Source organism: Lygodium microphyllum, chromosome 6 (genome assembly GCF_053477565.2).
Source record: "Lygodium microphyllum isolate KBCC chromosome 6, Lygodium_microphyllum_v1.1.10, whole genome shotgun sequence".
Taxonomy (NCBI): domain Eukaryota; kingdom Viridiplantae; phylum Streptophyta; class Polypodiopsida; order Schizaeales; family Lygodiaceae; genus Lygodium; species Lygodium microphyllum.
The window spans coordinates 145,671,280-145,698,019 of NC_141140.1; the positions used below are offsets into that span (position 1 = coordinate 145,671,280).

At 42.3% G+C, this 26,740-nt stretch overlaps 1 protein-coding gene across 2 annotated transcripts in view; it reads left to right on the forward strand.

Moving 5' to 3' along the window:
* Positions 1-684: 684 nt before the first annotated feature.
* Positions 685-26,740, forward strand: part of LOC148035249 (internal alternative NAD(P)H-ubiquinone oxidoreductase A1, mitochondrial-like) — a 63,006-nt gene continuing 36,950 nt past the window's right edge. For both annotated transcript variants that reach the window (XR_015691172.1, XM_087680214.1), the window contains exons 1-2: positions 685-1,500; positions 1,679-1,889. Coding sequence is in view for 1 of the 2 variants with exons in the window: in XM_087680214.1 (XP_087536340.1) it covers positions 988-1,500; positions 1,679-1,889 (724 nt within the window). In the remaining variant the exon portion in view is untranslated. The remainder of the gene's footprint in view (positions 1,501-1,678; positions 1,890-26,740) is intronic.

A 26,740-nucleotide genomic window follows, 5' to 3' on the forward strand; every position in this document is an offset into this window, starting at 1 on the left:
TAATGATTAATTTAAAAAAAGTAAAATATCAAAGCCACTCAACTTCGACTTTGACCAAGCAACTTGTCGGGTTTCGGTCTTATGATTTGCAAGGTAATCTTGATCAAGAGAATGTGTCAAGCTGTACGCCAGGTCTCTAAAATTTAAATGATACGTATTCATTTTGCCTTGACTTGATTGAGATATTAAAGAAACAATGTAGACACAGAATGCCATTAAGTAAACATGGCTGCACGTGTCAATCTAGTTTCTTTTTATATTCTAATGCTTTCTTTCCCTCTTCCTCCCCATGGGGAGTAGTCACTCGAGCTTTTGCTTGGGTTGTGCTTCTACATGTGATTCCCTGAGCTTAGAAGCGAACCCTCACATGTGCGGTGTCATGAGGATGTAGTCCTAAGCCCACTTAGCCTTCACATCAGTAGTGTCACAAGGGTGTAGTCCTGAGCCCTAAGGAATCACATGTAAAAGCACAACGCGAGGAGAGCTTGAGTGACTACCACTCCCTCTATAGATGCATTGGGAAGACCTCATGGGTTACCCTTACACCACCGCTACTTTTCATCTCCTCTCTTTTTCTATATATAAAAATAAAACATAATTTTCCAAGCAGAAAAAAAAGTCATATCTTCAGGGACAGCTGGATGTGTAAAGAAAAAAAAGCTAGGGCCGTGGTTAGGGGAGAGGCTCTTGGTCCTGGGAATAGCAGAAGCCAGCTTTTCAACAGACGCACATAGCATCGACCAGGGGCACGTTCGCAGTCAGCACCCCGTGATGACGTGTCAAACATGGGCTCGTCCCCTAGCAGGTGGCACCAGTCAAGGAAGCCAAGCGAGCGAGCGAGCGAGCAAGCTTTGTTTTCACTTCTTCTATTGTCGCTAGGACACTCCATCCATCTTGCCTGCTTCCTTTCGTTCTCCTCCTCTTGAGTCTCGAGTCCCTCTCTCTGTTGCTTCCTTTCCTTGCCCTTGCGATCGATCAGTCACCAGCATGGCATTCAGGCACCTTGCCAGGTCCTACCGCCTGCTGGCCGCACCCGCAAGCCTGCCATCCTCGCATTCCTTCGCAGCAGCAGCAGCAGTAGGCCCAGAGATCGCCTTCCCATCCATGATTTCCAGCAAATGCTACTCCATCGTGCATCGCCTTCCTTACTGCGAGCAAGATGCCGCCTCGGCCGTGCATCAAAACACAGAGTTTGCTGAATCTCCCAACAGTTTGCCGCCAGTGAAGCCCGGGGAAAAGCCCAGACTTGTTGTGTTGGGGACCGGATGGGCAGCCTCTCGGCTCATGAAGGATCTGAACACAAAGCTCTGTGACATCGTGTGCATCTCTCCGAGGAATCACATGGTGTTCACTCCTCTCTTGGCATCTACTTGTGTCGGAACACTCGAATTTCGATCTGTCGCAGAACCAGTAGTCCGTATTCAGGGGGCATTGTCAACATCACCGAACTCCTACTTCTTTCTTGGCGAATGCAAAAACATTGATACTCAAAAACATGAGGTACCATATCATGTTCTTGGAGTTCTTAGACAGTTGTCAAAATAACTCTCAGAAAAAAATTGCAGATGAACAAGTCTGTTGTGTTTCTTGTCTTGTCAATCGCTATCAGATGGCTCAGAGAGCTTTTACAACTCCGTTTCCAAGGCAATCCATACAGTTTCATATATTTGATTTCTAGGTTCATTGTGCTGCGGAACCAGAAAATGGTGCACATGAAGCGAAACCTTTCGCTGTGGCTTATGATAAGCTTGTTATTGCCTCTGGTGCACAAGCTCTTACCTTCAACATTCGTGGAGTACATGAGAACGCAATATTTCTTCGTGAAGTTTCTGATGCTCAAAGGATAAGGAAGAAACTGCTTTCGAACCTCATGCTATCTGATATTCCTGGTATATTCACAACCCATTTAGAGAGAGTTGAATGTGTCCGTTCATCAAGGAGAACATCAGTTTTACATTAAACTACTGTTCTGATTAAGCTACCGTACAATGGGTGGTATAATACTACAAAGAATGTATAAGGAATACTGGGTAAGCGCTCATGGCATGGAAATATCTACAGCACCATGGGAACCATGATCATAGATTGATTCTTATACATGTGTTTTAAAAAGAAAGGAAGATTTGGAATGAAGATGATCCAAAAGTTGCATGATTGCTGTCAGATGAATGTGGACCAATGGAAGCAAAGAGATGAAGCTGCTGTATACACAGATAATTGAACAACGTAACAAGAACACATGAACTCAGAAATCATGCATTCGGGAAATGGAATCTATATACCAAAGCCCAAGAGTGTGTATAAAGGCAAGGGGTGTGGGCAACTAGCAGGGTGCTCCCAGTCTTCCTCTATCCAGTAGGATGTAGTGTGCACGGGCTGTGCGCAACCAGCAGGGTGCTCTTAGTCTTCCTCTCTTCAATAGGATGCAGTGTATATGTATGATACAATAACGACATGGAGGAGAAGTGGCCTATAAATGGGCAGTAAAGGGGCATTGAATAAATCAGGTCGGCCATGGATAAGTGCAGATTTGCACCTGGTAAAAATGCAATGCACTCAAATAATGTCCCTTTACAACCATGATATGTACAGACCTAACACACTCTCTCAGATCATGGGTGATAAGTACAAGGAAATATACAACAATGCCAAGGTACCTTCTTGGAAAGATAGTAGTGGCTATGTTGACCAATCCATGTCGATGTCCATCTTCGTAGAAAGCATAATATCACCATGGATTCTTTGCCTTAGGCTAGATTGCCAAAGTGCACCCTCATGTAATACTATCATGGGGAAGTCAACTTTTCATGCTATGCTTGGCATTTTGACTTAGGAATTAGTGAAATGTGCATGTGGGGTGAAAGTCATTTGAGTCACAATGATCATCCAAGGACCTTGAGATGTCAATGGGTGTCAAAGGCAAAAGTTGTAATTGTAATAAGTTATATTGGTCATGTGCTGGTAGGTAATTAATGCCAGTTTAGGGGTTAATGAATGCATAGGATCACTTGGGAGTCAAAATGACCTAGCTAATTTAATTGTGAATGGGCATTGCTAATTCTTTGGCAAGGATAAATGGCTAGATTAATTTTTAGAACTATTATTTCTGAAAATTAATTTAACCCTTTGCCCTTGGCCAAAAAATTGAAAATTAGTTTAAATGGCTGAAAAAAATCCATTTAGAAGGTTGTGAAGTGGTAAAATAGGCTGCTAAGTGGAAAACTTTCCCATGGAAGCTAGGGGGAAAGGCTGTTGGGGTACCAACTGAGGGTCATTCCAGCCATTTTGAGCATTGTGAAGGTTGAGAGAGAGTGGACATAGGTTGTAAATAGCAGGTAACACTGGGAGGAGGCATTTCGAGCCACCGAGAAGTCCATTAGTAGTGGCAAGTGCATCAAAAGGCCATTAGGTTTGTAGGCGACTGATGTTCCACCTTTTGAGGCTGTTGGTGACAGGTTTCTAGATGTTTGGAGCAGCTAGTGACAGCATTTTTGCTGTCAAAAGTCAAGTACAACTGATTTTGGCACTATTTTGCAACAAAAATAAGAAATTTCTCTCTCCTCAGCTTTCTTTCTTCTCTACAAGAAATCCCCTAGCAATTTTCAACCATTTTCAGACCTTGGTGAAGAGCAGCTGTGTTTTGGCTGTTGTAAACCCTAATTTGCAGTAGAAATTAGGGTTTAGCATGCAATTGGGATCCCATGCCAAGAAATCAAAGGCTTACTACTTGAAATCAATTGGAATTCAACAAATTCTCAGAGATTTCAAGAAGCTAGTCATCCCAATTGGATTTGTGTTCATTTTGACTAGCTAAGGGTCATTTGGAGGCCAATCCCGTGTTCTTGAAGTTGATGGCCAGCAAGAGCATCAGTTGAAATGTTGGTGCAATTGGCAAATGATCCTCAGTTTAAGTGCTTTTTGAACTCCCCAAAGGAGATAGCAAAAACAAGAAGAGGAAATCGTCTTCAAGAGCTTGGAGACAGTAAGATGCACCAAAGGAAGACCCAATGCAGTAGCATGATGTTTCAAATGTGGATAATGAGATAAGCAAATGATGTTAGTGGGGCAATTGATGCATCTGTGAGGCAAACTTGGAAGTGCCAATCCAATGCTTTTTGGATAGCAAGGTATGCATACTAATGTAGGTTATCTAGGGTACTTTGGTGATGGATCGGTTTTCCAAGCAATGGCTAGTAATGCTTCAGCCATGGGGATGCTAGGATCAAATGAATTTGGTATGCAACCACCTATGCATGGTATGCAAGGCCCAATATATCTAGGTATGGCTAGTGGGATACAAAATCCTATATATAGTAATGTTGGCATGGTGCCTAGGGCACAAGGTAGCATGCTTAGCAATGTATATACACAACCCATTGTTTTTGGGACTCATGGTATTTATGTTGGCTATGCAAATGCTCTATATGGTGTTGGTCAGAGAAAAATGCTAATAATGCTTGGAATGTATGGGAAAATATAACTATGAAGATATGATAGGGTTTGCATTGAGAAAACATAGAATGTATGAACATGCCTAATACACTAACTTTGACAATAGTGCAATAAATGCAAAGATCCTAATCTCAAAACACAAAAACGCAAACACAAATAGAGGAAGAAAGAGAACTTTGAAGTGAACGAATCTGTAATGATGGAAAGAGTACATGTATAGAATGCTCAAAAGCGGAGGAGTAAATGTAGTCGAAGTGTGACATCCATTGGAGATGGATCCCAAGTGATGTAACCTCCAATTGGAGCTGAAAGAGTATTGAATGTGGAAGGGCAACAAGCTGGTTACCCAAAGGTAGAAGTTTGGAGCCTGATTCTGGCAAATGCAAGAGTGTACCACCCATCGGAGATTTGGAAATTGGATCATCGGGTTGTAAACAGTAGGCTGAAGGGGCAGGAAACCTGCCTAGTAGCAAAAATGCAGGCTGAATTGGAGAAGAACTGATGTCTCGCATTGGTGATGATGAGCTAGCAATTGTTGGGGGTTAAAGGCCGCTTGTGCCTAGCCGCTTATATTTACTTGTACTTACTTACTGCCTGCACACTTGTACACTGCAGGTGGCGGCCACTCGTCATTGTCACTTTATTCTTTGTTCTTACTATGACAATAGAATAAGGAAAGGCAAGTCACACATTGTGACTGTTAGAGTTTCCACACATGAGTCTTTCTCTTCTTTGCTTGAACCTCCATAGCTCTTGCTTCCCTCTTGCTTTTGCTTGTGCTTCCACTCTTGCTCCACCTTTTGACTTGTATGAGAGCGGGTACTCCAAGAGCTTCATCACTCTTTCCTTCAGCCCCAAGAAGAGAGCTTCACTTTAAGGTTTCATTGCTGCCCTAACCCTTTGCTCCAGAGGTATATTTTGACTTTCCCCTTTAGCAAAGCTTGTTTCCGGTAATTTTCCCGACTTCCACAGGCACCATAGAGCACTGTTCAATGATCCCTGAGGTGAGAAGCAGCTAAAGAAAGGCCCAGGTCAGCCAGCACATTTTGAGCCCCTGGTTCCCTTCATGAGTTCACCTCTACAACTTGTGCTCTTACTCCTAAGTGCTGCTCTTACTCTTTAGCATTGCTTCTGGCATTGGAGACTTAATCTTGAGCTTTGTTTGAAGTGCTTATGCTCAGCCATTGACTGTATAATTAGAGCTGGTCTGCTGTAATGCACTGTGGGCAGCATGTACTTGAATGCTTCAGGTTCATATAATGCTTATGGGGCAAGTATGTAACTCCTAGATGTTGGTTTGATTCTTGGGCAAGCTTCTTGGTTTGTTTAGAGCTTGAATAGCTCAACATCTGAAGCTTTCTTTGCTGTAGTAAAGTTTGGACAGCAAGCATTCACTATGAAGGTCTATGTATTATATGTCTACAAGCGCTTTGGGGATTCTATACGTATGTGTTGATGCTTGGTATCAATGCATATGCCTGAATATATTTATGATGAGCTTAGAGCTTCGTATTTGAGCTCGATTGAATACATTTTGGCAGTGGCTCACTGATACAATGATTCTTTACTTGTGGGTTGAAGGCCTATTGTTGGTATTTGCTCCTAGATATACGGATTCATGTCTTTGGGCATATGGATGCTATGTACTTGATGTATTGAGCCTTGTTGTGCTCTTGGGCATTCCAGATTCGCTTCTAGTGGGAGCCATTTGTACTTACTACATTGCAAGGCTTGGTTCTTTGAGTCAGTGGGAGACTCTTCATACTCTCTTGGTTTATGCATACATTGTTCATTGCAGAGATTCATGACTGTGGGATGATTTGCTTTTGAGCTTGAATGCTCCATACCTATTATTGTTAGTGGATTGTCAGTGGTGGATACATGCTTGATACGCATTGTTGTATGTATCTATATATCTGATACCTTGGACGTCTTGATAGTCTTTTGTAGCTGGTGGTTTATTCTTTGTCTTGCATTGCTAGCTGTGTTACATACCTAGTTGCTACTTGAATATTCCTAGCAGTGGGGGCTTACTCTTTTTGGTCATTTACCTATAGATGTATGATCATTTACTGTAGTTTTATGGACAGTCGTGCTGAAAACTGTTTTTAAGCAGTTTCTTTGAGAGGAAACACTCGTATTCAGTACTCTACTCCTTTTGCATGTGGATAACAATGTATTAGCCCATTCTTCTCCCTATTTTACTCTTTTTTTGGCTGAGTTTTGGGGCTAATTTGCAGTTATTACAGCAGCCCATACTCTCTTTGGTTTATAGACATAATGGCAGGTGCTTCAAATACCTCCTATGACAATGCTTATTTTAGCAAAGAGAAGTTGGATAGCAATAACTTTCCAGTATTGGAAGACTCAAATATGGCAGGTATTGGTGCAAAAGAAGCAAATTAGGCTATTGAAAGCCAAGGGCATAAAGCCGGGAAATTGGGATAGAGATGATTGGGATGAGCTTGATGAACTATGTAAGTTTACTATCATACTGTCTTTGTCTAAGCAAGTGTACTTCAATGTCATTTCGACTGATGGTGGTACATATGATTTATGGAATAAGATATGTCATCTTTATGACAAGCAGAGCCATGTATGTCAGTTGTAACTTATATTGGTTGAGAAAGCTTGTGGACCTTCGTATGAAGGAGGGTACCCCTATACCCACTCATTTGAACGAGTTCCACTCTATTTTCAGCTAGCTTATCTCGTAGGGCATTTAGTTTGAGGATAAGATAATGTCTTTGTTTTTACTTGTCATGCTACCAGAGTTATGAAATACATTCCGCATTGCTATGAGTGCTAATCCTCGTGAAGATGGTTTCAAATGCAATGATATATGTAAACGCCCCGAACAACGTAGTATGCTTAACAATTATGATATTCGCTTGTTTTCGAGATTTAATATAAAAGAGAATGAACACTTAAAGCTGAAAATGAAAATTACTTCGGGAGATGTATTTTTGCTCAACCCAAGTCCCTTAGTGGAAATTATTATTTAATGACGAATGATATTGGAAAAACCATTTGGGAAGGTTGCCACTTGGCAAACTTGCCCATATAGGCTGGTAAAAGGCTGTAGAAGAGGGAAAACGAGATCATTCTTGCTATAGCATATGGGAGAGAGTTGTGAGCAACCATGGCCAGGATATTTTCAGCCATTGCAGCCAATCACGAGTGAGTTTTGAGGAGGTGATTGTAGATTCGGATTTTCCACAGCTGGCAATTGTATCCAGGTATAAGGTGATAGCTGATTTGGATGTCTCAGTTGTAGGCGACAACATTTAATGCTGTTGTGGCAGGACAGTAGCTGCATTTGACTGATTTTCAGTCATTCTTCGTGACTAAAATTTGAATTTTCTTTCTACAGCTTTCTCTCTCATTTCCTAGCCATTTCACAGCCTCGCTTTAAAGATCTCAGCATTTGGACCCTTGGAGTCTAAGAAATTGCAAATTTCTCTACTGTAAACCCTAATTTACAGCAGAAATTAGGGTTTAGCAGCAGCCTTAAGAAGCGTGCCAGAAATTGAAAGTTCCAAGACTTGGATTTTTCAAGGCTGAAGGTGAAATTCAGCGAAATTTAGATGGAGGACTAGCCAGCCATTGAATTCGGGGCATTTACATCGTCTATGAAGTGGGTGAAGGCTAATTAAGTGCTTGAATCAAGGGGCAAATTAGATTGATGACTTGCTGGTCACTTTGGATAGCAAGGGGAGTTTGGATTGCGAAGGGGAATCGGGAGAATCCCATTGTAAATCAACTTCTTCTTCAATAAAGATAAAGAAATACCGAAAGGGGTGCCAATTTTGGGGCCAATTGGATGTGCATTGTTGTAAACGCCCCGAACAACGTAGTATGCTTAACAATTATGATATTCGCTTGTTTTCGAGATTTAATATAAAAGAGAATGAACACTTAAAGTTGAAAATGAAAATTACTTACAAAATTACAGCCATGAAAATGTAAAAGTAATGGAGACAAGATTGAGGGTTGAAGATGGGCAAACCAATCCCCGCTCCCCCCCCCTCCCCGAAGGAATGTATTTCTGCTCAACCCAAGTCCCTTAGGGAAGAGCTCAGTTACAATCAACTTGAGAGTGAGGAGAAGTCATTCTCACTCTCACAAGATCATGCAAAGATGTACAAACACATGCATTATCTATTATTCAATGATAAGAACTGATCTCTTTATAGTATGAGAGAAGAAAGAGGGGAAATCAGCCTTTCTTCATCATTGATCAGCAGTACATGGATAGGGCTTGCTTCTTGTTGGTAAAATGGAAGAAAGAGCTCGAGAAGGAGGTGCTGTAATGAATTTACAGGCTTGCTGTCCTGTAAAACAGCAGCGATAGAAGAGGGAATATGGAGGAATTTGATAATGGAGAAGTGGGGGATGATGATGGGGATGGATGGGGCCAGTTTCTGGCTATCTGTGGGTGCTGTACATGAGTTTACAGCAAAGAAAAATGATGCTGAATGAAGAAAAACGAGCTCTTATATATAGGAGAGGGAAGAGCTAGTACAAAAGGGGAAAGTGGAGTGGCACAAGACAAGTGTCCAGCCACATGTCATGAGATGTGACAAGTGGTGGGACACTTGGAAACTTGTGTGACAAGTGTCTTGACACTTGTCTCTTCCCTATGGCCTTCCTTTTTGGGCTAAATATTGTCAAGAATAGAAACAACCAAATTTAGTAAGCATAGTCATAGTACAAAATTTACTATTTTTAGAATGACATCCCTATTTTTTAGGACTAGCATTTTTAGGCTAATTCGAGGCTCCTAAAATTTAGGGACCTCCTAAAATTTAGGAACCCCTCCAATATGGGTGTCATATGAAAGCTTTTTCCGTGTACATTGCAAAAACGGTATTAGAATCTTCATGTGACTTTCCTATGCAAAGAAATGTGTATTTCAAGCTTTCAGTCCACACATGCACATTGTACAAGCATTTCATGATCATGCCATCTTGTTGATTGTAACTGTCTGTTCTGGTGGATCTAGCCCACACTTCAAGGCATCAATCCTTTTTGTGTGCGAGTCTAACCTTGATATGCGTGAGTTCTGGTCACAGACGCCCAATCGGGCCATATAGGTGGAAGTGTGAACTATCTTTTCTCTAACCCACCACGTGGGTCCACCATAACCTGTGACCACTCATCAGTGGCCAGGTCCAATGCACTTTTCTTTATATCTAATTAGTGCAAAGGAAACAAATTTAATAAATCATTATATAGACAAATTAATGAAAACGGATACAAATTCTGTTTCTATAGAGTTGTGACAATATAGAGAGTGCTTTTCTTATAGAAAAATTGAATATGAAGAATATTGTTGTATCTCATATTTCTTATGCACTTGGAGTGAGAGGCGAAAATGGTGGAAATGGGAATAATAACCATGGTTGAGACTTACAGAAGTCTCAGTCCAAGTCTCATGGGTAGTCTCACCGGAGTAAGTCAAGTGGTCGTAAGTTCTTTTTGACATGTCATTATTGTGGGTAGTAGGGTTATCTTAGGTCGTAGTTCCATAAAATGTACAATGTTAAGCGTAATGAAAAAGCAAAGAAAAAGTGTAGGATAATGCTAAATCTTCTAATGATTGTAGCATTGTTCCCAAGTCTAGTGTTAAGATAGAAGAGACAAATGTCTCGGAGTACTTGTTGCTTCATCACTCTAATACTACTCAATTGATCGATGATCCGTTCTTTTACTGTCAATGTTGGCTTTTTGATTTGGAGACTTCATTTCATGTTACCCTGCATCGTCGTTGGTTTCATAGCTACGGTACTATTATGGGTTCTATTAGAGTGGGAGATGATATTGCATTGGATATCATTGGCATAGGTGATATTAGACTACAATTTGATATTGGTGCTCCTGTTGTGCTTCGTGATATATATCACGTCTCGGCTTTGACTAAAAGTCTTATCTCAATTGGATAGTTGGATGATGGTAGGTACCGTGTCTCTTTTGGTGATTTTGCATGAAAGATCACATGTGGCAGTTTTGTTTTTGCTAGACGTGCCAAGGTTGGTAGTCTATATCCTTTGCTTGTTGGATTTATTGATCATGTCTTGACTGTGACCGTGATTTTTCTCATGTATCTCTTTGGCATATGTCCTTGAAAGAAATGAAAGTACTCACTTGTTTGCAGTATTTGTCACCTTTTGACGACTCATGTTTTGACCCTTGTGATCATTGTTTATATGGCAAGGTAGACATCTAACTTTCATAAAAAGTCTAGCTTTATGCACGTGCGTGAGTCTTTGACTCTTGTTCATTTAGATGTTTGTGGTCCCATGGCCTATTAGTCATTAGGTGGTGCTAAGTATTTTGTCATGCTTATTGATGATTATTTGTATAAGGTTTGGACCTATCCCATTAAGTAGAAATTAGACGTGTCACCTACATTTCAATGCTTATTTACTATGGTTGAGAATCAATTTGGGCATAGGTTGAAATGCCTATGATTTGACAATAGGGGTGAATATGTCTCTAAGGCAATTGAGTAGCTTTTTGATGAGAGAGATATTAAGCGTTAGTTGACTGCCCCATATATCCCATCTCAAAATGGTGTCGTAGAGTGCATGAATAAGACTATTCAAGAAAGAGTCCACAATATGCTTAGTTGGTAGGCTTACCATAATATGTTTGGGCCGAGGTAGTTACTACTAATGTTCATCTTATTAATCGATCCCCATGCATTGCTCTCGGTGGTAGAGTTGCAGAGGAGATATAGTTTGGTAAAACCTCCTCGTATGCACACTTGCGCTGCTTTGGATATGAGGCTTTTTTGCTATATTCCCAAAGACTAGTGCAATAAGTTAAATCCAAAGTCCGTTAAATGCATTTTTCTTGGTTATGGTGATGTAGGTGAGATGAGCTATCGCCTTTGGGATCAATAGGTTTGGAAGGTTATCCGTAGCCATGATGTTGTCTTCTATGATAAAAATATGCGTATGAGACTAGTAATTGAGGTATGTAGAGTGTTGGGAATAAAGGGCCATCGTGACTTTAATATGTGCACGGGTGTGAACACACCCTTAGCACATTGTACTTTCATACATATATCTATCTAAAACCTAAAGTGGTACACTCGTCATTGTACCGAAAAACGTGTTCACTCTCTACTTTGCTCACTCGCACTCTGTCTCTCTCTGTGAGTGTAAGGTCTGTCTACCTCTATCTCCGTGCCTAAACAATTTCTTCAAGCTGGTATCAGAGCTGGCAGGAGACAGCTTAGGTGTTGCAGGAGTCCTAGGTGGACTCGACGAGCAGGAGTTGTCAGAGTTGAGCAGTCGGTTGCGGCAGATAGGCTCGTGAGCAAAGGATACAGTCGACTGCTGCAGAAGTGTGAAGGGCAGCAACAGTCACGATGTGCCAAGCAACTGGTTAGGTACAGGCGTAATGGACGATTGACGCATGGACGACTGTAGGCGTGGCAGAGTGGCGCTGAAGGCACGGACCAATGGGCTCACAGACTCACCGACAGCAGACGGCAGTCGGTTGCAACAGACGGAAAACGGAGCTTGTAACGGCGGCGCAACAGGACCTGGAGCAAGGCGCGACAGCTGCAGGCGACGGGACTGCATCGCGCGCTGATGAACGCGACCAGCCGGCGGGCGTGACGGTCAAGCGACGCCTGGCAGGTCAACGGACCCATCCCCATCATTTTTCTTCAAAATTCAACCTCTTTTTTTTCTGAAAATTGCTTCATCCACTGATGGGGTTTCGCGTGTGTAAGCACAAGACTTCAGATCTGTGCAAAATTGGCTCAGAAATTTGGGTCTTTTCTCGAATTCTGGGGAACTCAACACAGAATTGGACAATCTGACTCAGAAATTGCAAAGTTGGTGCACATTTGCCCAGGAATTTTGGGGCTTTTCACATTTTTAGTGAAATTCTTTCGAACACGCAGGACTTGGAAAATTTGGGGATTTGTCCAAATTTCATGTGCGCAAGATGCAACAGTGATATTTGTCTCAGAAATTGCAGGAATTTGTGACATTTTGTCCCCGACATCTGGGGCTTTTCATGTACATGCACAAGTTGGGCTGAAATTGACCCAATTTCTCGACATTGAGGCACATTGGACCCCGTTCAATTTGGGGCTTTTGCGATTTGGGCAAAATTTGTGCAGCATTTGGTCATCTTATGTATATGCAGGTTGAATTCCGTGCAATTTGGACATCAACACTTGGTAAAATTTGAGGGTTTTGCTGAAATTTCTTTATTTTGGCAAAATTGGATAGTCCTATGCATGACAGAGGAAATGCAGATGTGTGTTTGACGCTTTTGAGCACAAAATTTTGGGGCTTTTGACCGTTCGTGTCAAATTTTAGGCCCGTGGGTACACGTACAACAGAAATTGCAGCTGAAATTTTGGGATTTCTCATGTAATGTGATGCACATGCCCTTTGGAACAACTGTAATCGGTTGGATAATGCTGTAGCACTTGGTTTGGTGCTTCTGAAAACTGAATTACAGATCTGAAATCTGTACTTCTGCGTGGTCATTTATTGCTGATTGGTACTTGTTTGTACCTTGGTCACTTGGGTGACAATTTGGGCCTGCATTTACTCGTTTTTTGGTCACTTTTGAGCTGAAAACCATGGCTGGCAGCAATGACAGCAGTAATTTGATGCATATAAAGAAGCTTGAAGGTGCACATAATTTTGCAGTGTGGCAAAAATAGTGCTACAATATCCTGCTGCAAAAGAAGCAGGCAAAGCTGATCAAAACTAAAGGGGCAAAGCTTGCGGACATGGATTAGGACGATTGGGATGAGTTGAATGAGCTTGCACGCTCAACCATAGAGCTATCGATTTCTGATGCCTTGCTCTTCAACATTGAAGGTTTGGATTCTGCATATGCTATATGGACTAGACCGGAAGAACTATATATACAGAAGAGCGCTGCAAGTAAAGTGTATTGGCTGAAAAAGCTTATGGATTTGCGTATGAAAGAAGGTACAGCAATGTCTACTCACTTAAGTGAGTTTAACTCCATTTTCAGCCAGCTGGTTGCCTTGAAGTTCATGATTGATGAGGAATTTAAGGCTACTTTCTTGCTTTGCACACTACCAGAGAGTTGGGATATATTCAGGACTGCCATGAGCAATTCTAATGTGATCCTTTTGTATGCTGATGTAGAGAGTGCTCTACTTATGGAAGAAATGAATTGGCAGAACAATGCATCCAGCAAGTCTTCTAGTGCTTTGCATACTAGGGGCAGATCACAGCAAAAGGGCAAATATGATGGCAAGGGACGCAGTAAATCATGTGGCAAAGATGTTGAATGCCATCATTGTGGCAAGAAGGGTCACTTTAAACATGATTGCTACAAATGGAAGAAAGAGAAAGGAAAAGGCAAGAAGACAGATGATTGCAAGGAAGAGAAGAAGGACAGTCAGTCTAAGAAAAGCAGTGTAAAAATTGAACAGGTGAATGTAGTTACTCACGACAGTGACAGTGGCAGTGATGTACCCTTTGTCTCTTCACATTTTGGTGCACATGCTCTACTTGTAGATACAGATGATGACATGCATACCTGGATTCTTGATTCAGGTGCTTTCTTTCATGTCACCCCTCATCGTGAGTAATTTTCCGCATATACAAGGGGTCGACATGGTGTTGTCCATCTTGGGGACAACTATGCATGTGAGATTGCAGGTATTGGCAGTGTGCAGTTACAGTTTCAGCATGGCTCTGTCTTTACACTTCAGCATGTACGGCATGTACCTCAGCTCAAGAAGAGCTTGATCAGTACAGGGCAGCTAGAAGATGATGGTTTTCATACTACCTGTGGTGATGGAAAATGGAAGATCTGTAAGGGATCTAGGATTATTGCCAGAGGTTGCAAGAGTGATACATTGTATCCACTTCATGTATCTAGTGTGCATGACCATGTTGTTGCTGTGACCGAGCAGCCAAATGTTTCTTTGTGGCATGGCTGGTTGGGACACATGAGTCAAACAGGAATGAAAGTGCTTTCTCGTTTGGGTTACTTGCCTTGTTTTCGTTATGTTGATTTTGAGCACTGTGATTATTGTATTTATGGCAAACATGCATCGACTTCTCACAAAAAGTCTCTTTCTTTGAGATCTTCTCCTCTAGAGTTAGTACATTCCGATGTATGTCAAATGCCAAGATTATCTTTAGGGGGGAAGAAATATTTGTCACCTTTGTCGATGATGCTACATGGAAAGTATGGGTTTACCCTATTCGTAGCAAGGATGAAGTGCTTGACAAGTTTAAAAAATTCTTGGCATTGACTGAAAATCAGACAGATAAGACACTTAAGTGTCTTCGCTCTGACAATGGTGGGGAAGCCTTTCAGGCATTTTGTGACAGCAAAGGGATAAAGAGGGAGCTCACTGCCCCTCATAATCCACCCTAAAATGGAGTTTCAAAGCGTATAAATCGGACCATACAGGATAAGGTCCGTACGATGCTGTCTCATGCTGCATTACCCCATGGTTTTTGGGCAGAGGCTGTTATGGCGGCTGTTCACTTGTAGGTCTTTTGGGGGGGGGGGGGGGGAGTTCCCCAAGAAGCGTGGTCGGGCAAGCCACCTTCATATGCTCATCTGAATGTGTTTGGTTGCGAGGCTTTTATGCACATTCGTAAAGAAAAATGCAGTAAGCTTGAGACAAAGTCCTGTAAATGCATTTTCCTAGGATATGGTGACGAGGGTGAAATGGGGTATAAATTGTGGGATCCCGAGAAAAGGAAAATAGTACGCAACAATGATGTTATCTTCCGGGAAGATCGCATGCACAAACAGCCCGAAAAGATTGAGGAGGTCCGTAGGGTTATATTTCGGGAAGAAATACCTTTTGGACAGCAAAATGTGCCCGCTGTACAGCAGCAAATACCTGCTGTAAATGAACCTGTAAATGCAGGAAATGATCAGCTAGCTATTGCCCACGAAAATGAGCCATTATATGTGCAAGAACAGCCATGACAACAAGCTGTTAATGCTGATTTGCAGGCTGAAATGCCAGATAGCATGCTGAAAATGGAAATTTGCAGGAACAGCAGCAAACAATGACCATTGGGTTAGGAGATCGTCTAGGGCTACTAGACAACTTGACAGATTTGTTCTTGGTGCAATTAATGTGGCTGAGTATGTTATATTGACAGACTGTGGTGAACCGTCTTGCTTCAAGGAAGCAATGGACAGACAGGACTGTAAGAAATGGTGCTGTCAGAAATGGAATCTCTTGACAAAAATGACACTTGGGACTTGGTGCAGTTGCCTAAAGGGCAGAAAACCCTTCCATGCAAATGGGTTTACAAAATGAAGGTCACTTCTGGTTCCTCCCCAAATTACAAAGCAAGATTGGTTGCAAAGGGGTACAAGCAGGAGCATGGAATTGACTTTGATGAGATTTTCTCTCCTGTAGTCAAGATGACTACATTGAGAACCATTTTGGGCTTGGTTGCAGTTGAGGATATGGAGCTCATATAGATGGATGTAAAGACTGCGTTTTTACATGGTAATCTGCATGAAGACATATATATGCAGCAGCCTGAAGGGTTTGTTGAACAAGGGAAACGTCTGGTGGGAGAGCTTGGCATCACAGAGTTACCTGTTCTCCATTTTGATAGTCAGAGTGCTATCATGCTAGCACGCAATCCTGTCTTTCATGCAAAGACAAAGCACATACAGGTGAAGTATCACTTCATTAGAGATGTACTTGACAGCAAGAGCATTGAGCTTGTCAAAGTGCATACAGATGATAATCCTGCAGAACTTCTCACGAAGGGTCTTTCAGCAGAGCGGTTTGCTCATTGCCGACAGATGATGGGAGTTGGATAGATATATTTATTTCAGCTTTGTACATACTTAGACTTAGTTGATTCTTTTCTCCTCTTAAGGCACATTGCCTTTAGGTGAGGGGTTGTTGGGAATAAAGGGTCATCGTGCCTTTTATATGTGCACGGGTGTGAATACACCCTTAGCACATTGTACTTTCATACATATATCTATCTAAAACCTAAAGTGGTACACTCGACATTGTATCGAAAAACGTGTTCACTCTCTACTCTGCTCACTCGCACTCTCTTTCTCTCTCTCTGAGCATAAGGTCTCTCTACCTCTATCTCCGTGCCTAAACGATTCCTTCAACAGGGTGATCTTTCAGGAAGAATCTCCTATTACAGTAAAGCTAGCCCCAATTAGATAGCTTGTTGTAGCTGTTGATGATGTAGTGGCCCAAGATCTGCTTTTTGTGCATGATCATGATGTGGATGGAGAGGACACGCCGTATAAGCCCCACAACCAATCTTGAGATACTCCACTAGAGCTTTATCTCCTCTTGATCGTTTTGAGCTCTCTATGCATTATGTCATAGTGAGAGATGTTGGTGAGTCTCACTTATGACAAGGCTATGCGTAGAGATGATAGTCACTTTTGGAAGAGGGCCATGTAGTCTGAATATGATTCACTAAAAGAAAATTATATATGGGATTTGGTTCCTTTGCCCAATGGAAAACATGCATTGCTATGCAAGTAGGTGTACAAGTGAAGAGTATCCTTGGTTGTCCCAAACCACAATATAAGGCGAGGTTGGTTGCTAAGGGTTTTAAGTAGGAGAAGGGAGTTGATTTTGATGAGATTTTCTCTCCTGTGGTCAAGATGGCTAAGCTTGTTTAGAAGACTACTAGGGTTTGCACTGAGGACGCACAGAGTGTACGACCACGACAGAAACACAAAGACGCAGACACAGACACAGAGGGCAAAACTCAAACCCTAAACGCAAAACTCAAAACTCAAACCCTAAGTGCAAAACTCAAAACTCAAACACAAAAACTCAAACAAAAATAGAAGAAGGGAGAGAGAGAACACAACTCTGAAGTGAATGAATGCTATAAATGAATGTAAGAGTGTACAGTGTGCTCAAGGGCAGAGCAATGTTGGAGTGTGATGTCCACCGAAGATGGATCCCAAGTCTGTGACCACCAGTCGAAGTGTAGGAGTGCTGAATAGTGAATGGCAGCAGGCTGGTCACCAAAACGCAGCAGTCTGGAGGCTGGAAATTGGTAAACGCAGCAGTGTGCCACCAATCAAGGGCTGGAAACTGTGCACAGTCTGCTGTAAACAGCAAGCTGAAACAGTGTCTGAGAGTGTCAAGGCCTGCAATGCTGAAAACGCAGGCTGGCTGACCCTAGAGATGATGGACAACAGGTTGAACAGCAGTCTGGGATAGTTTGGACTAGTCGCCAGCAGCTGAGAGCCGTCGCCTACAGCAATGGACAGGCTGAAGATGATGTGGCTGCAGTCGATGATGGTTAGATAGCAGATGGAGGCGGACTGCATGCTAGAAACTGGGCGCCAACAGCAGCAGATGGTGTGTGGGCTGTTGTAACCTGCAAACAAGGATAATTGTTGAATGGGGGCAGCCTGTCTATTTATAGATGTGGAAAGGCGCCCCAAAAATTAGGGTTTCCACTAAACTTTCTCGAACCGCTCCTCGTTTTAGAGTTTCCATTGAACTCTCTCGAATCACTCCCTGTTTTAGGGTTTTACTCTAAAAGAGCATTTTTAGTGTGTTTTGGGGCTGTTTAAGAGGCTAATCAGCAAGTAATGCATATTTTAGCTCAATACGCTATGCTTGGTATTGACCTTGCTTGCATAGATGGATTTGAATTTGTACCAGATGGATGTAAAAACGACTTTTCTTCATGGGGACTTGCATGAGAACATTGATATGCAATATTCTAGGGGCTTTGAGGAAAAGGGCAATAAACACTGAGTGTACAAACTGAGCAAGAGTCTTTATGGACTTAAGGAGGCACTAGGGAATGGTATCATAAGTTTAATGCCTTTATGCACTCACAAGATTACTCCCATAGTGATATGGATCCATGTCTTTATACGAAGAAGGCCCATGATGATAGCCTTATCATTTTGGTGCTATATGTTGATGATATACTAATGGTTGGGAGTGCTAATGATAGCTGGATGCTTTGAAGATTCAGCTCAACAAGAGCTTTGAGATGAAGGACATGGGACATGTCTCTCATATAGTTGGTATGTATATTACACATAATTGCTTTAAGGGACTCCTCTACTTATCATAGAAGGAGGATATTCATAAAGTCCTTAGGCGGTTTCGTCTGTAAAGTGGTAAGCCTATTGATTGCTAATTATCTTCTCATGTGAAGACTAGTTAGACAGATTGTCCCTAGTTAGATGATGAGAGGGCCGAGATGGCTAAGTTTCTATATATATCCGTGGTAGGCAACTTGATGTATGCCATGATAGCTACTAGACTTGACATAGCATTTGCAGTGGGAGCTGTGGCTCGTTATATGGCGACACCTAACAAGCAACATTGGGACGTTGTAAAGAGTATCATGAGATACGTTAATGGCATTGTGGATATGTGCATTTGTTATGGTGACCAGGATACTAGAGTCATGGGCTACACGGACTCTGATTATCCAAGACATACAGATAGTAGGAAGTCTACTTGTGGCTATGCCTTTACTTTTGTTGGGGATACTGTTTCTTGGGTGTCCAAGATGTAGAAATGCATGATCTTGTCTACTACCGAGACTGACTACACTGCAACCACTGAGGCTTGTAAGGAGGCCCTATGGTTAGATTGTCTAGGCATTCGGACTCTATGAGTGCCATTTAGTTGGGATGTAATGTGGTCTTTCTTGTGAAGACCAAGCATAGAGGTCTAGTATCACCTCATCAGAGAGATGATTGAGGACAAGTAGATAGAGTTTATTAAGATCTCGATTGACGAGAATCTTGTAGATCTGCTTACTAAAAGTCTCCCAATGGAACGTTATGTCTACTTTAGGAAGATGATGGTTGTAGAATGAGATGATGTCTATTCCTCATCTTGTTGTACTTCTATATACACTTTGTACCTGGTCACCTTTTTTCTTGTTTTCTTTACACTTAGGCACATTCACCTTTAAGTGGGAGGTTGTTGGGGATTAAAGGTTGCCTATGCCTAGCAGTCTACATTTACTTGTACTTATTGCTTGCACACTTGTACACTGTAGGTGGTGGTTGCCCATCATTGTCACTTTACTCTTTATTCTTATTATGACCTTAGAATAAGGAAGGCAAGTCACACATTGTGATTGTTGGAGATCCCACACTCTGGTCTCTCTCTTCTTTGCTTGAACCTCCATAGCTCTTTGCTTCCCTCTTGCTTTTGCTTGTGCTTCCATTCTTGCTCCACCTTTTAGCAGCAAAGGCAATAGTCTAGCACCTCATGAGGGTAGGGTGACGATTGAAAAACAAGGGCTAGGGGTTGGAACAATCGTGGTTGTACTTGATGATGGCTAGATAGCAGATAGGTGAAGTGAGGCTGAAGGCTGAAAATAGGATACCAACAGCAATGGAACGTGTGTGGACCAATGTAACCTACAAAACAAGGATAGGCTGAATGTAGGGTAGTTTGTCTATTTATAGATATAGAAGGATCCTCCCAAATTAGGATTTTTCTTATGGGATATAAAAACTCTCTAAGAATGTGTTTCTTTTTAATGAAAGTTTGGTAATATTTGAGTTTTGGGGCTGTTTCAAAGAGCTAATCCATTTTGCAATTTATTTTTAGTTCAATATTTCCTCTTAGTCCCAAAATTGAAACAAAAAAGAGTGTGTAAAAAAAGCTCAAGTCCATTTTACTGTTGAGCGTGAGTGCTATGGACTCTGGAGTGCGAGACTGGAATGAGTAGGGATAGAGCTAAGAGCTGGGAGAATCGAATGTGAGTGTACCAATGTGTTGCACGGTATACAAATAATAAAAATGTATTTATATGTTAGGGTACAAGTAAAGGGTGTGTTCACACCCGTAAATTTATACACACGGGATGAATGGGAGTTTACACCCAAAGGGGCTTTACACCCAACAACCTCCCACTTAAAGGCCCAAAGTGGTGCCTTAAACTATCCAACTTCCACTAGCCAAATGCAATGCTCATGCTAAGCCTTTGTAAGGCTTTTAGTGGGGTTATCTTGGGTTTTGACCTTAGTCAGTGTGACAAGGCCATCATCCAAGACCTCTCGAATGAAGTGATACCGAACATCTATGTGTTTGGTACGTGCATGAAACATGGCATTTTTAGCTAGACATATTGCACCTTGGCTATCACAACCAAGCATTGGAGTACGTGAAGAACAAAATCCTTGACCAAACAGCCAAAGCCAAATAGCTTCCTTAGAAGCTTCTGTGGCTAGCCTTTGTAGTACTCAGTGCTACAATTTTCTGCCACCTCAAACACCAAGAAATAGCCCCACTAGCCAAAGTAAAGATATACTCGCTGGTAGATTTTCTAGTGTCGAGATCTCCTACCATGTCTGAATCACAAAATCCCTGCAACTCTAGTGTACCCTTTCCATAGCACATACACTTGTGTACCTTTTAAGTATCTAAAGATACATTTCACTGCTTCCCAATGTGGTTTGCCAGGGTTAGATATGAATATTCTAACAACTTTCATTGCATGAGCAATGTCTGGGCGAGTTGCAACCGTGGCGTACATCAAAGAACCACAAGTTTATGCATAAGGTATGCCCTTCATAGCAGTAGCAACTACATCATTTTTTGGGGAATCAGCTTTGCTAAGCTTTGTATATGGTGGTAAAGGCACACCAAGAGGCTTAGCATCAGCCATATTAAATTTGTCAAGTACTTTGCTGATGTACTTGTCTTGTGAGAGAAACAAAAAGTGCTGCTCTCTATCTCTTTTAATGCGCATGCCCAAAATGTGTTCAGCTGCTCCCAAATCTTTCATTAAGAAGACTGTGTCAGAAGTGGAGCAGCGGTGGAAGCATAAACATGTGCTGAAATAAACTGCTGAAACACAAGACAAAAAGAGGAAAAAGAAAAGAACACAATACAGATGAGAACTCTGATGTATGCACGGGAAATGGAATCCATATATCTGAACACGAGACAGTCGCATACAACAGTGAGTCACTGGCTGCGTGGGCACTGGCACTGGCTCCTCTCTCCACAGAGTCTGCAGATGGTGAAGATGAAGTGACTGACTGAGGAGGAGCCACTGAGTATAAATAGGCTAAAAAAGTGGGGAGCAATAATGCTGGTCGGACAGCATTTAATGCTGGCTGACTGGTGCATAAAATGCCCCAATGGCATAAAATGCCACACCAGAAAAATACTTAAAATACCTAATAAAAAATGCCCAGCCCAGATCAAGCTCAGAGTCACACATGAGCTGACAAATACTCTGCTAACACCCTCTCTCAGATCATGAGTGATCTGATACAATACAATAGTACAATGAAAAGGGATCAGAAACTATATAACATAGAACCACCAAGTAGAACCATGGATACCTAAGCAGTGGGTGATCAAGCCACCACCAAGGTGCCTCGGAGAGAACCTGATGTCAATGTCGATCGTACCAAACACCTGAAAATAGAGAAGATCATAGCATGTCTCTGTGTCCATCACCAATGTCTCGCAGTAGCATACAAGACCATCCTGTCAAAAATGCCTCTGAACATAGGTGACCATGAATTCCCTGCCTTTGGCCAGACCGCCAAAGTGTCCCCTCATGTGAGCTCTAGACGAAAGCCTCTCGCCCTCTGTCAAAGAACCAGCTCATCATGAACCTGGATGTCAATCCCAGCTCCAGGATTTGATTCCGCCAGACTGAAGTCGATGCGCCAGGGACGTCCCTCTCTGAAACCTGTGCACCTGTATAAAAATATAGATGAGGCGCGGCTGCCCCATCTGAACACCCGCTCACACTCCCTCTCTGGCACAAGAGAGTCGTGAGGGATGACCTCATCACCACCACTAGAAAGCAGCTGAGGAAGGGGCCACCAAGCCCTTCCCGCGATCCGAAGAAGAGGATCCCTTCCGCGCCTTGGACTTCACCTTGGTCGGAGGATCGGAGTCGGAGTCTGATGAAGGAGAGGACTCATCGGTAGAGTCAGCATCCCGCTTTGTCTTCTGCTCCTTCTTCCTAGAAGCCGCTAACTTCTTGCAGTCCTTCTGCAAATGTCCCTTCTTGCCACAGTGGTAACATTGGGCCTTCGACTTCTTCTTCCCGTCACCCCTCTCTGAAGCTACATAAGCCTCACCTCCATAATGTGCCGGAAGCAGCCCTTGTAATCTCAAGGATGTCTCATGCAACTTAGCATCAGGGGAAGTGCACGGAGGAGCCATATGGAGAGGATAAGAAGAGAAGTAGAGAAGAGATGGAATTTAGAGAGGAAACACAGCCAAAACACAAGCACAGACTACAGAAAAAGAGAGTTCACATGCAATATAACCCAAAATCTGATCAATAGAAGACAAAATCTGCTGCAGAAAGTCAAAAAATTAGTCAAAAACTGCCAAAAACAGAGAAAACGGCCTGAAGGAACAGCCACCCAGCCACAAGAGATGCTGAATCAGCAAAACGCAGGCTGTAAACTGGAGAAAACAGGTAGTAAACTGTCGCTAGCAGCTGCAGATGAAAAACGCAGGCAGCAGAGGGTGCGGAGGCAGCAGGCGATGGCAAAACTGCAAAAAACGCAGGCTGAAAACAGCCCCAAAACAGGGCGCCTGGCTGCAACAGCAGTCGTTTGATCAGCAGGGGTACAAAACAGTCCTGAAATCAGCAAGAAACACAAATCCTGAAAACTGATACCATGTCAGAAGTGGAGCAGCGGTGGAAGCATAAACATGTGCTGAAATAAACTGCTGAAACACAAGACAAAAAGAGGAAAAAGAAAAGAACACAATACAGATGAGAACTCTGATGTATGCACGGGAAATGGAATCCATATATCTGAACACGAGACAGTCGCATACAACAGTGAGTCACTGGCTGCGTGGGCACTGGCACTGGCTCCTCTCTCCACAGAGTCTGCAGATGGTGAAGATGAAGTGACTGACTGAGGAGGAGCCACTGAGTATAAATAGGCTAAAAAAGTGGGGAGCAATAATGCTGGTCGGACAGCATTTAATGCTGGCCGATTGGTGCATAAAATGCCCCAATGGCATAAAATGCCACACCAGAAAAATACCTAAAATACCTAATAAAAAATGCCCAGCCCAGATCAAGCTCAGAGTCACACATGAGCTGACAAATACTCTGCTAACAGACTGGACTCAATTGCCTTTTAAGAGTATGTAAAGTACTCTTATGCTTTCCTGCAATCAGCATGTCATCCACATATAAAACGAGGACAATAAGACTTCCATCATCAACCTTTTAGTGTACAAGCAGTGATTTGCATGGCTGCGTTTGAATCCATGGTTGAGCATAAAAGTATCAAACTTTTTATACCACTGTCTAGGGGCTTGTTTCAGCCCATATAAGCTGCGTTTCAGCTTACAAACTAAATGCTCTTTCCTTGGAAGAGCAAAATCTTCGGGCTATTTCATGTACAGCTCTTCATCCAAGTCACCATGAAGAAAAGTAGTCTTCACATCCATTTGATCCAACTCTAAATCCAAGGATGCAGTGTGAGCAAACAAAACATGGAGTGTAATCATCTTTACCACCAGTGAAAAAACCTCTTGGAAGTCTATGCTTTCCTTTTGTGTATAGCCTTTAGCAACCAAACGTGCCTTGTATTTGGGCTTCCCATCAATACATTTCACCTTATAAACCCATTTACTAGGAATAGCTTTCCTATCCTTGGGCAAAGATACAAGCTCCCATATGTTATTTTCATACAGAGACTTTATCTCTTCTTGCATAGCAAACTCTCACTTTCTCTTGTTTTCACATGACTATGCCTCTTTAAATGTCAGAGGCTCACCTTCATCAGTGAATAAAATACAACCAAAGATGGTTGAAACCTCTGTGGCTGCCTTGTGACACGTGTGGACCTTCTTATCCAATGATTTGTATTGATAGGAAATGGGCCTACATCCTTAGATATGTGCATACCATCACTTGGTGGCTGATTTTCAGCATTTTCTTGTTGCTGTAACCTGTTTTCAGCATGTTCTTCTTACTGTCCTATTCCATCATGTGCATCAATTTGCTGTCCATTATCTTCTAGCTGGAGCACAATAGGCTGTTGCTCATTTTCAGTGTCAAAAAGGACAAAATCTTCAGCTAATGGTTGCCAAATGGCTGGTTGTTCATGTTGAAATTTGACCTTCTTGTCAAGGTCACCATGTGTAGCAGCAACTTTGCCTTATTAAATACTACGTCTTGGTTGTGTACTATCTTCCTATCCTAAGGAAGCCAAACTCTATATTCCATCTCTCCCTTATCTCCATAACCCATAAAGATGCCCTTGATGGATTTCATGTCTAGTTTAGTCCTTTGATTTACAGGAATATGCACAAAAGCATCATAACCAAAGACACGCAATTGGTCATATGAAGCAAGTTTGCCAGACCAAACCTCTTCAGGAATGCTATTTCCCAATGCATGATTGGGAGAGCAATTGCACACATGAACTGCAATTTTAAGAGTCTCTTCTCAAAACTGTTGTGGGAGATTAGTTGTGGACAGTATGCATCTGACTCTCTCACAAATTATGCGATTATATTTTTCAGCCACGCCATTTGATGAAGGATTGTAAGGGGTTGTCAACTCCCTCTTAATGCCATGCATCTCACAAAACTTTTTGAACTCATTAGAAACATACTTGTTCCCATTATCTGTTCTTATAGCTTTTAACTTAAGCCCTTTCTGTGTGGTAACAAAAGCATGAAACTTTTTAAAAGCATTTAACACTTTCTTTTTGCTCTTTAATACATACACCCATGACTTTCTACTAAAATCATCCATAAAAGTGACAAAGTACCATACACCCCCATGTGAATTAATAGGTGTAGTGCATATATCAGAATGTACCAAGTCAAGAGCATTGGACTTCTTAACGACACCAGAGTAATAAGGAGACTTCACTTGTTTTCCATATATGCAATCATTATAAAAGTAATATATACATAATAGGCTTCTTGCAGTAATGGCATTTTCCTTTCTTGGCTTGCGTGCCCCCCTGTTTCTGACTTGTCTGTGAAGTGTTACTACTACCAGAACTCTGCGAAGCATTTTTCCCTTGGCTGTTTTTACCCTTCTGCCTTGACATAAAAGCCTGCTCATAGGCTATACCATCCACACCACTGTTCCGTCTAGTTTGTTCCTCCTCTAGAAGCAAACTGACAAGCTGAATGAAAGTGATGGGCTCTTTCGAAATCCTCATAGTGAGGTTCAAGGCAGTATGAAAAGCCAAGTAAGAGGGAGGCAGTGAATTCAATGTCGTAGAAATCAGCTGCGCATCTGAGTAGTACTCATCCACATTCATGAGTTGCTCCCGCAAGTCCTGAATTTTGTTGAGATGATCCTGCATAGAATCACCCTCATTCATCTTTAGAGTCTCTAGCTCTTTTTTCAAGAAAGAGATGCGAGTCTCATTCTTTCCTGCAAACATCTGCTCCAATATCAACCAAGCTTCTTGTGAAGAAGCTGCTGAACGAATATGAGGAATGATAGAACGCTGAACTGCCAATGCAATCAGCGACATAGCCTGTGCATCCCGTGTATCCCAAGTTTTCTGAGCTGCAGTTCTTGGGGGAAGTGGCTGAGCGGGGTGAGGTGGAGGGGGCTGAGGTTGCCCTCTTGCACGTCCTCCTGGAGGAGGAGTAGCGGGAGCCACAACTCCCGGTCGTGCTTCCTCTCCACTGACATAATCCCACAAATTTTTGGCCACTAATACATTCTTCATCATGAAAGACCAAAGGGAATAATTGTTCCCATCCAATCGGTCTTCCTTAGACACATAGGTGAATACATCTCCTCCCTGATTTGCCATTATTTCCCAAAAGGTAATAGAGCAATGTCAATGCAGTACGGGCTGGAAATCTGCAAATTTCCAGAAATTGCAGCAAACACAAGTCTGCAATTAATGTGCAAAGGGTACTCTGTCAAAAAAAACTGTCACTGATGCACGCTTCCCAAGGTGCAATTAGTGCTCAGCAGCACTAAAACATTAAAAGCCCCAAAATTTTCTGCCCAAAATTTCTGTCACAAATGTCTGTTACAAAAGCCCCAAAATGTGCATTCAATGTGTCACAGACTGACACAGCACGTTTCCCAATGCTGAAAACTGAACCCGCTGTTCAGCACGTTTCCCAATGCTGAACCTGAACCTGTTGCACGAACTCCTGTGTAAAAGAAAAGTGCAGAATGTTACCTCTGCGTGTTGACGACGGGCACGATTCCCGAGGTAATGACTGCTGGGTACAGTCGGACTGACGCACAGGTACAGGCGTGCAGGTCCAGTGACACGCGCAGGCAGGACTGGGCGCGCGCTGGGCTGAGGAGGC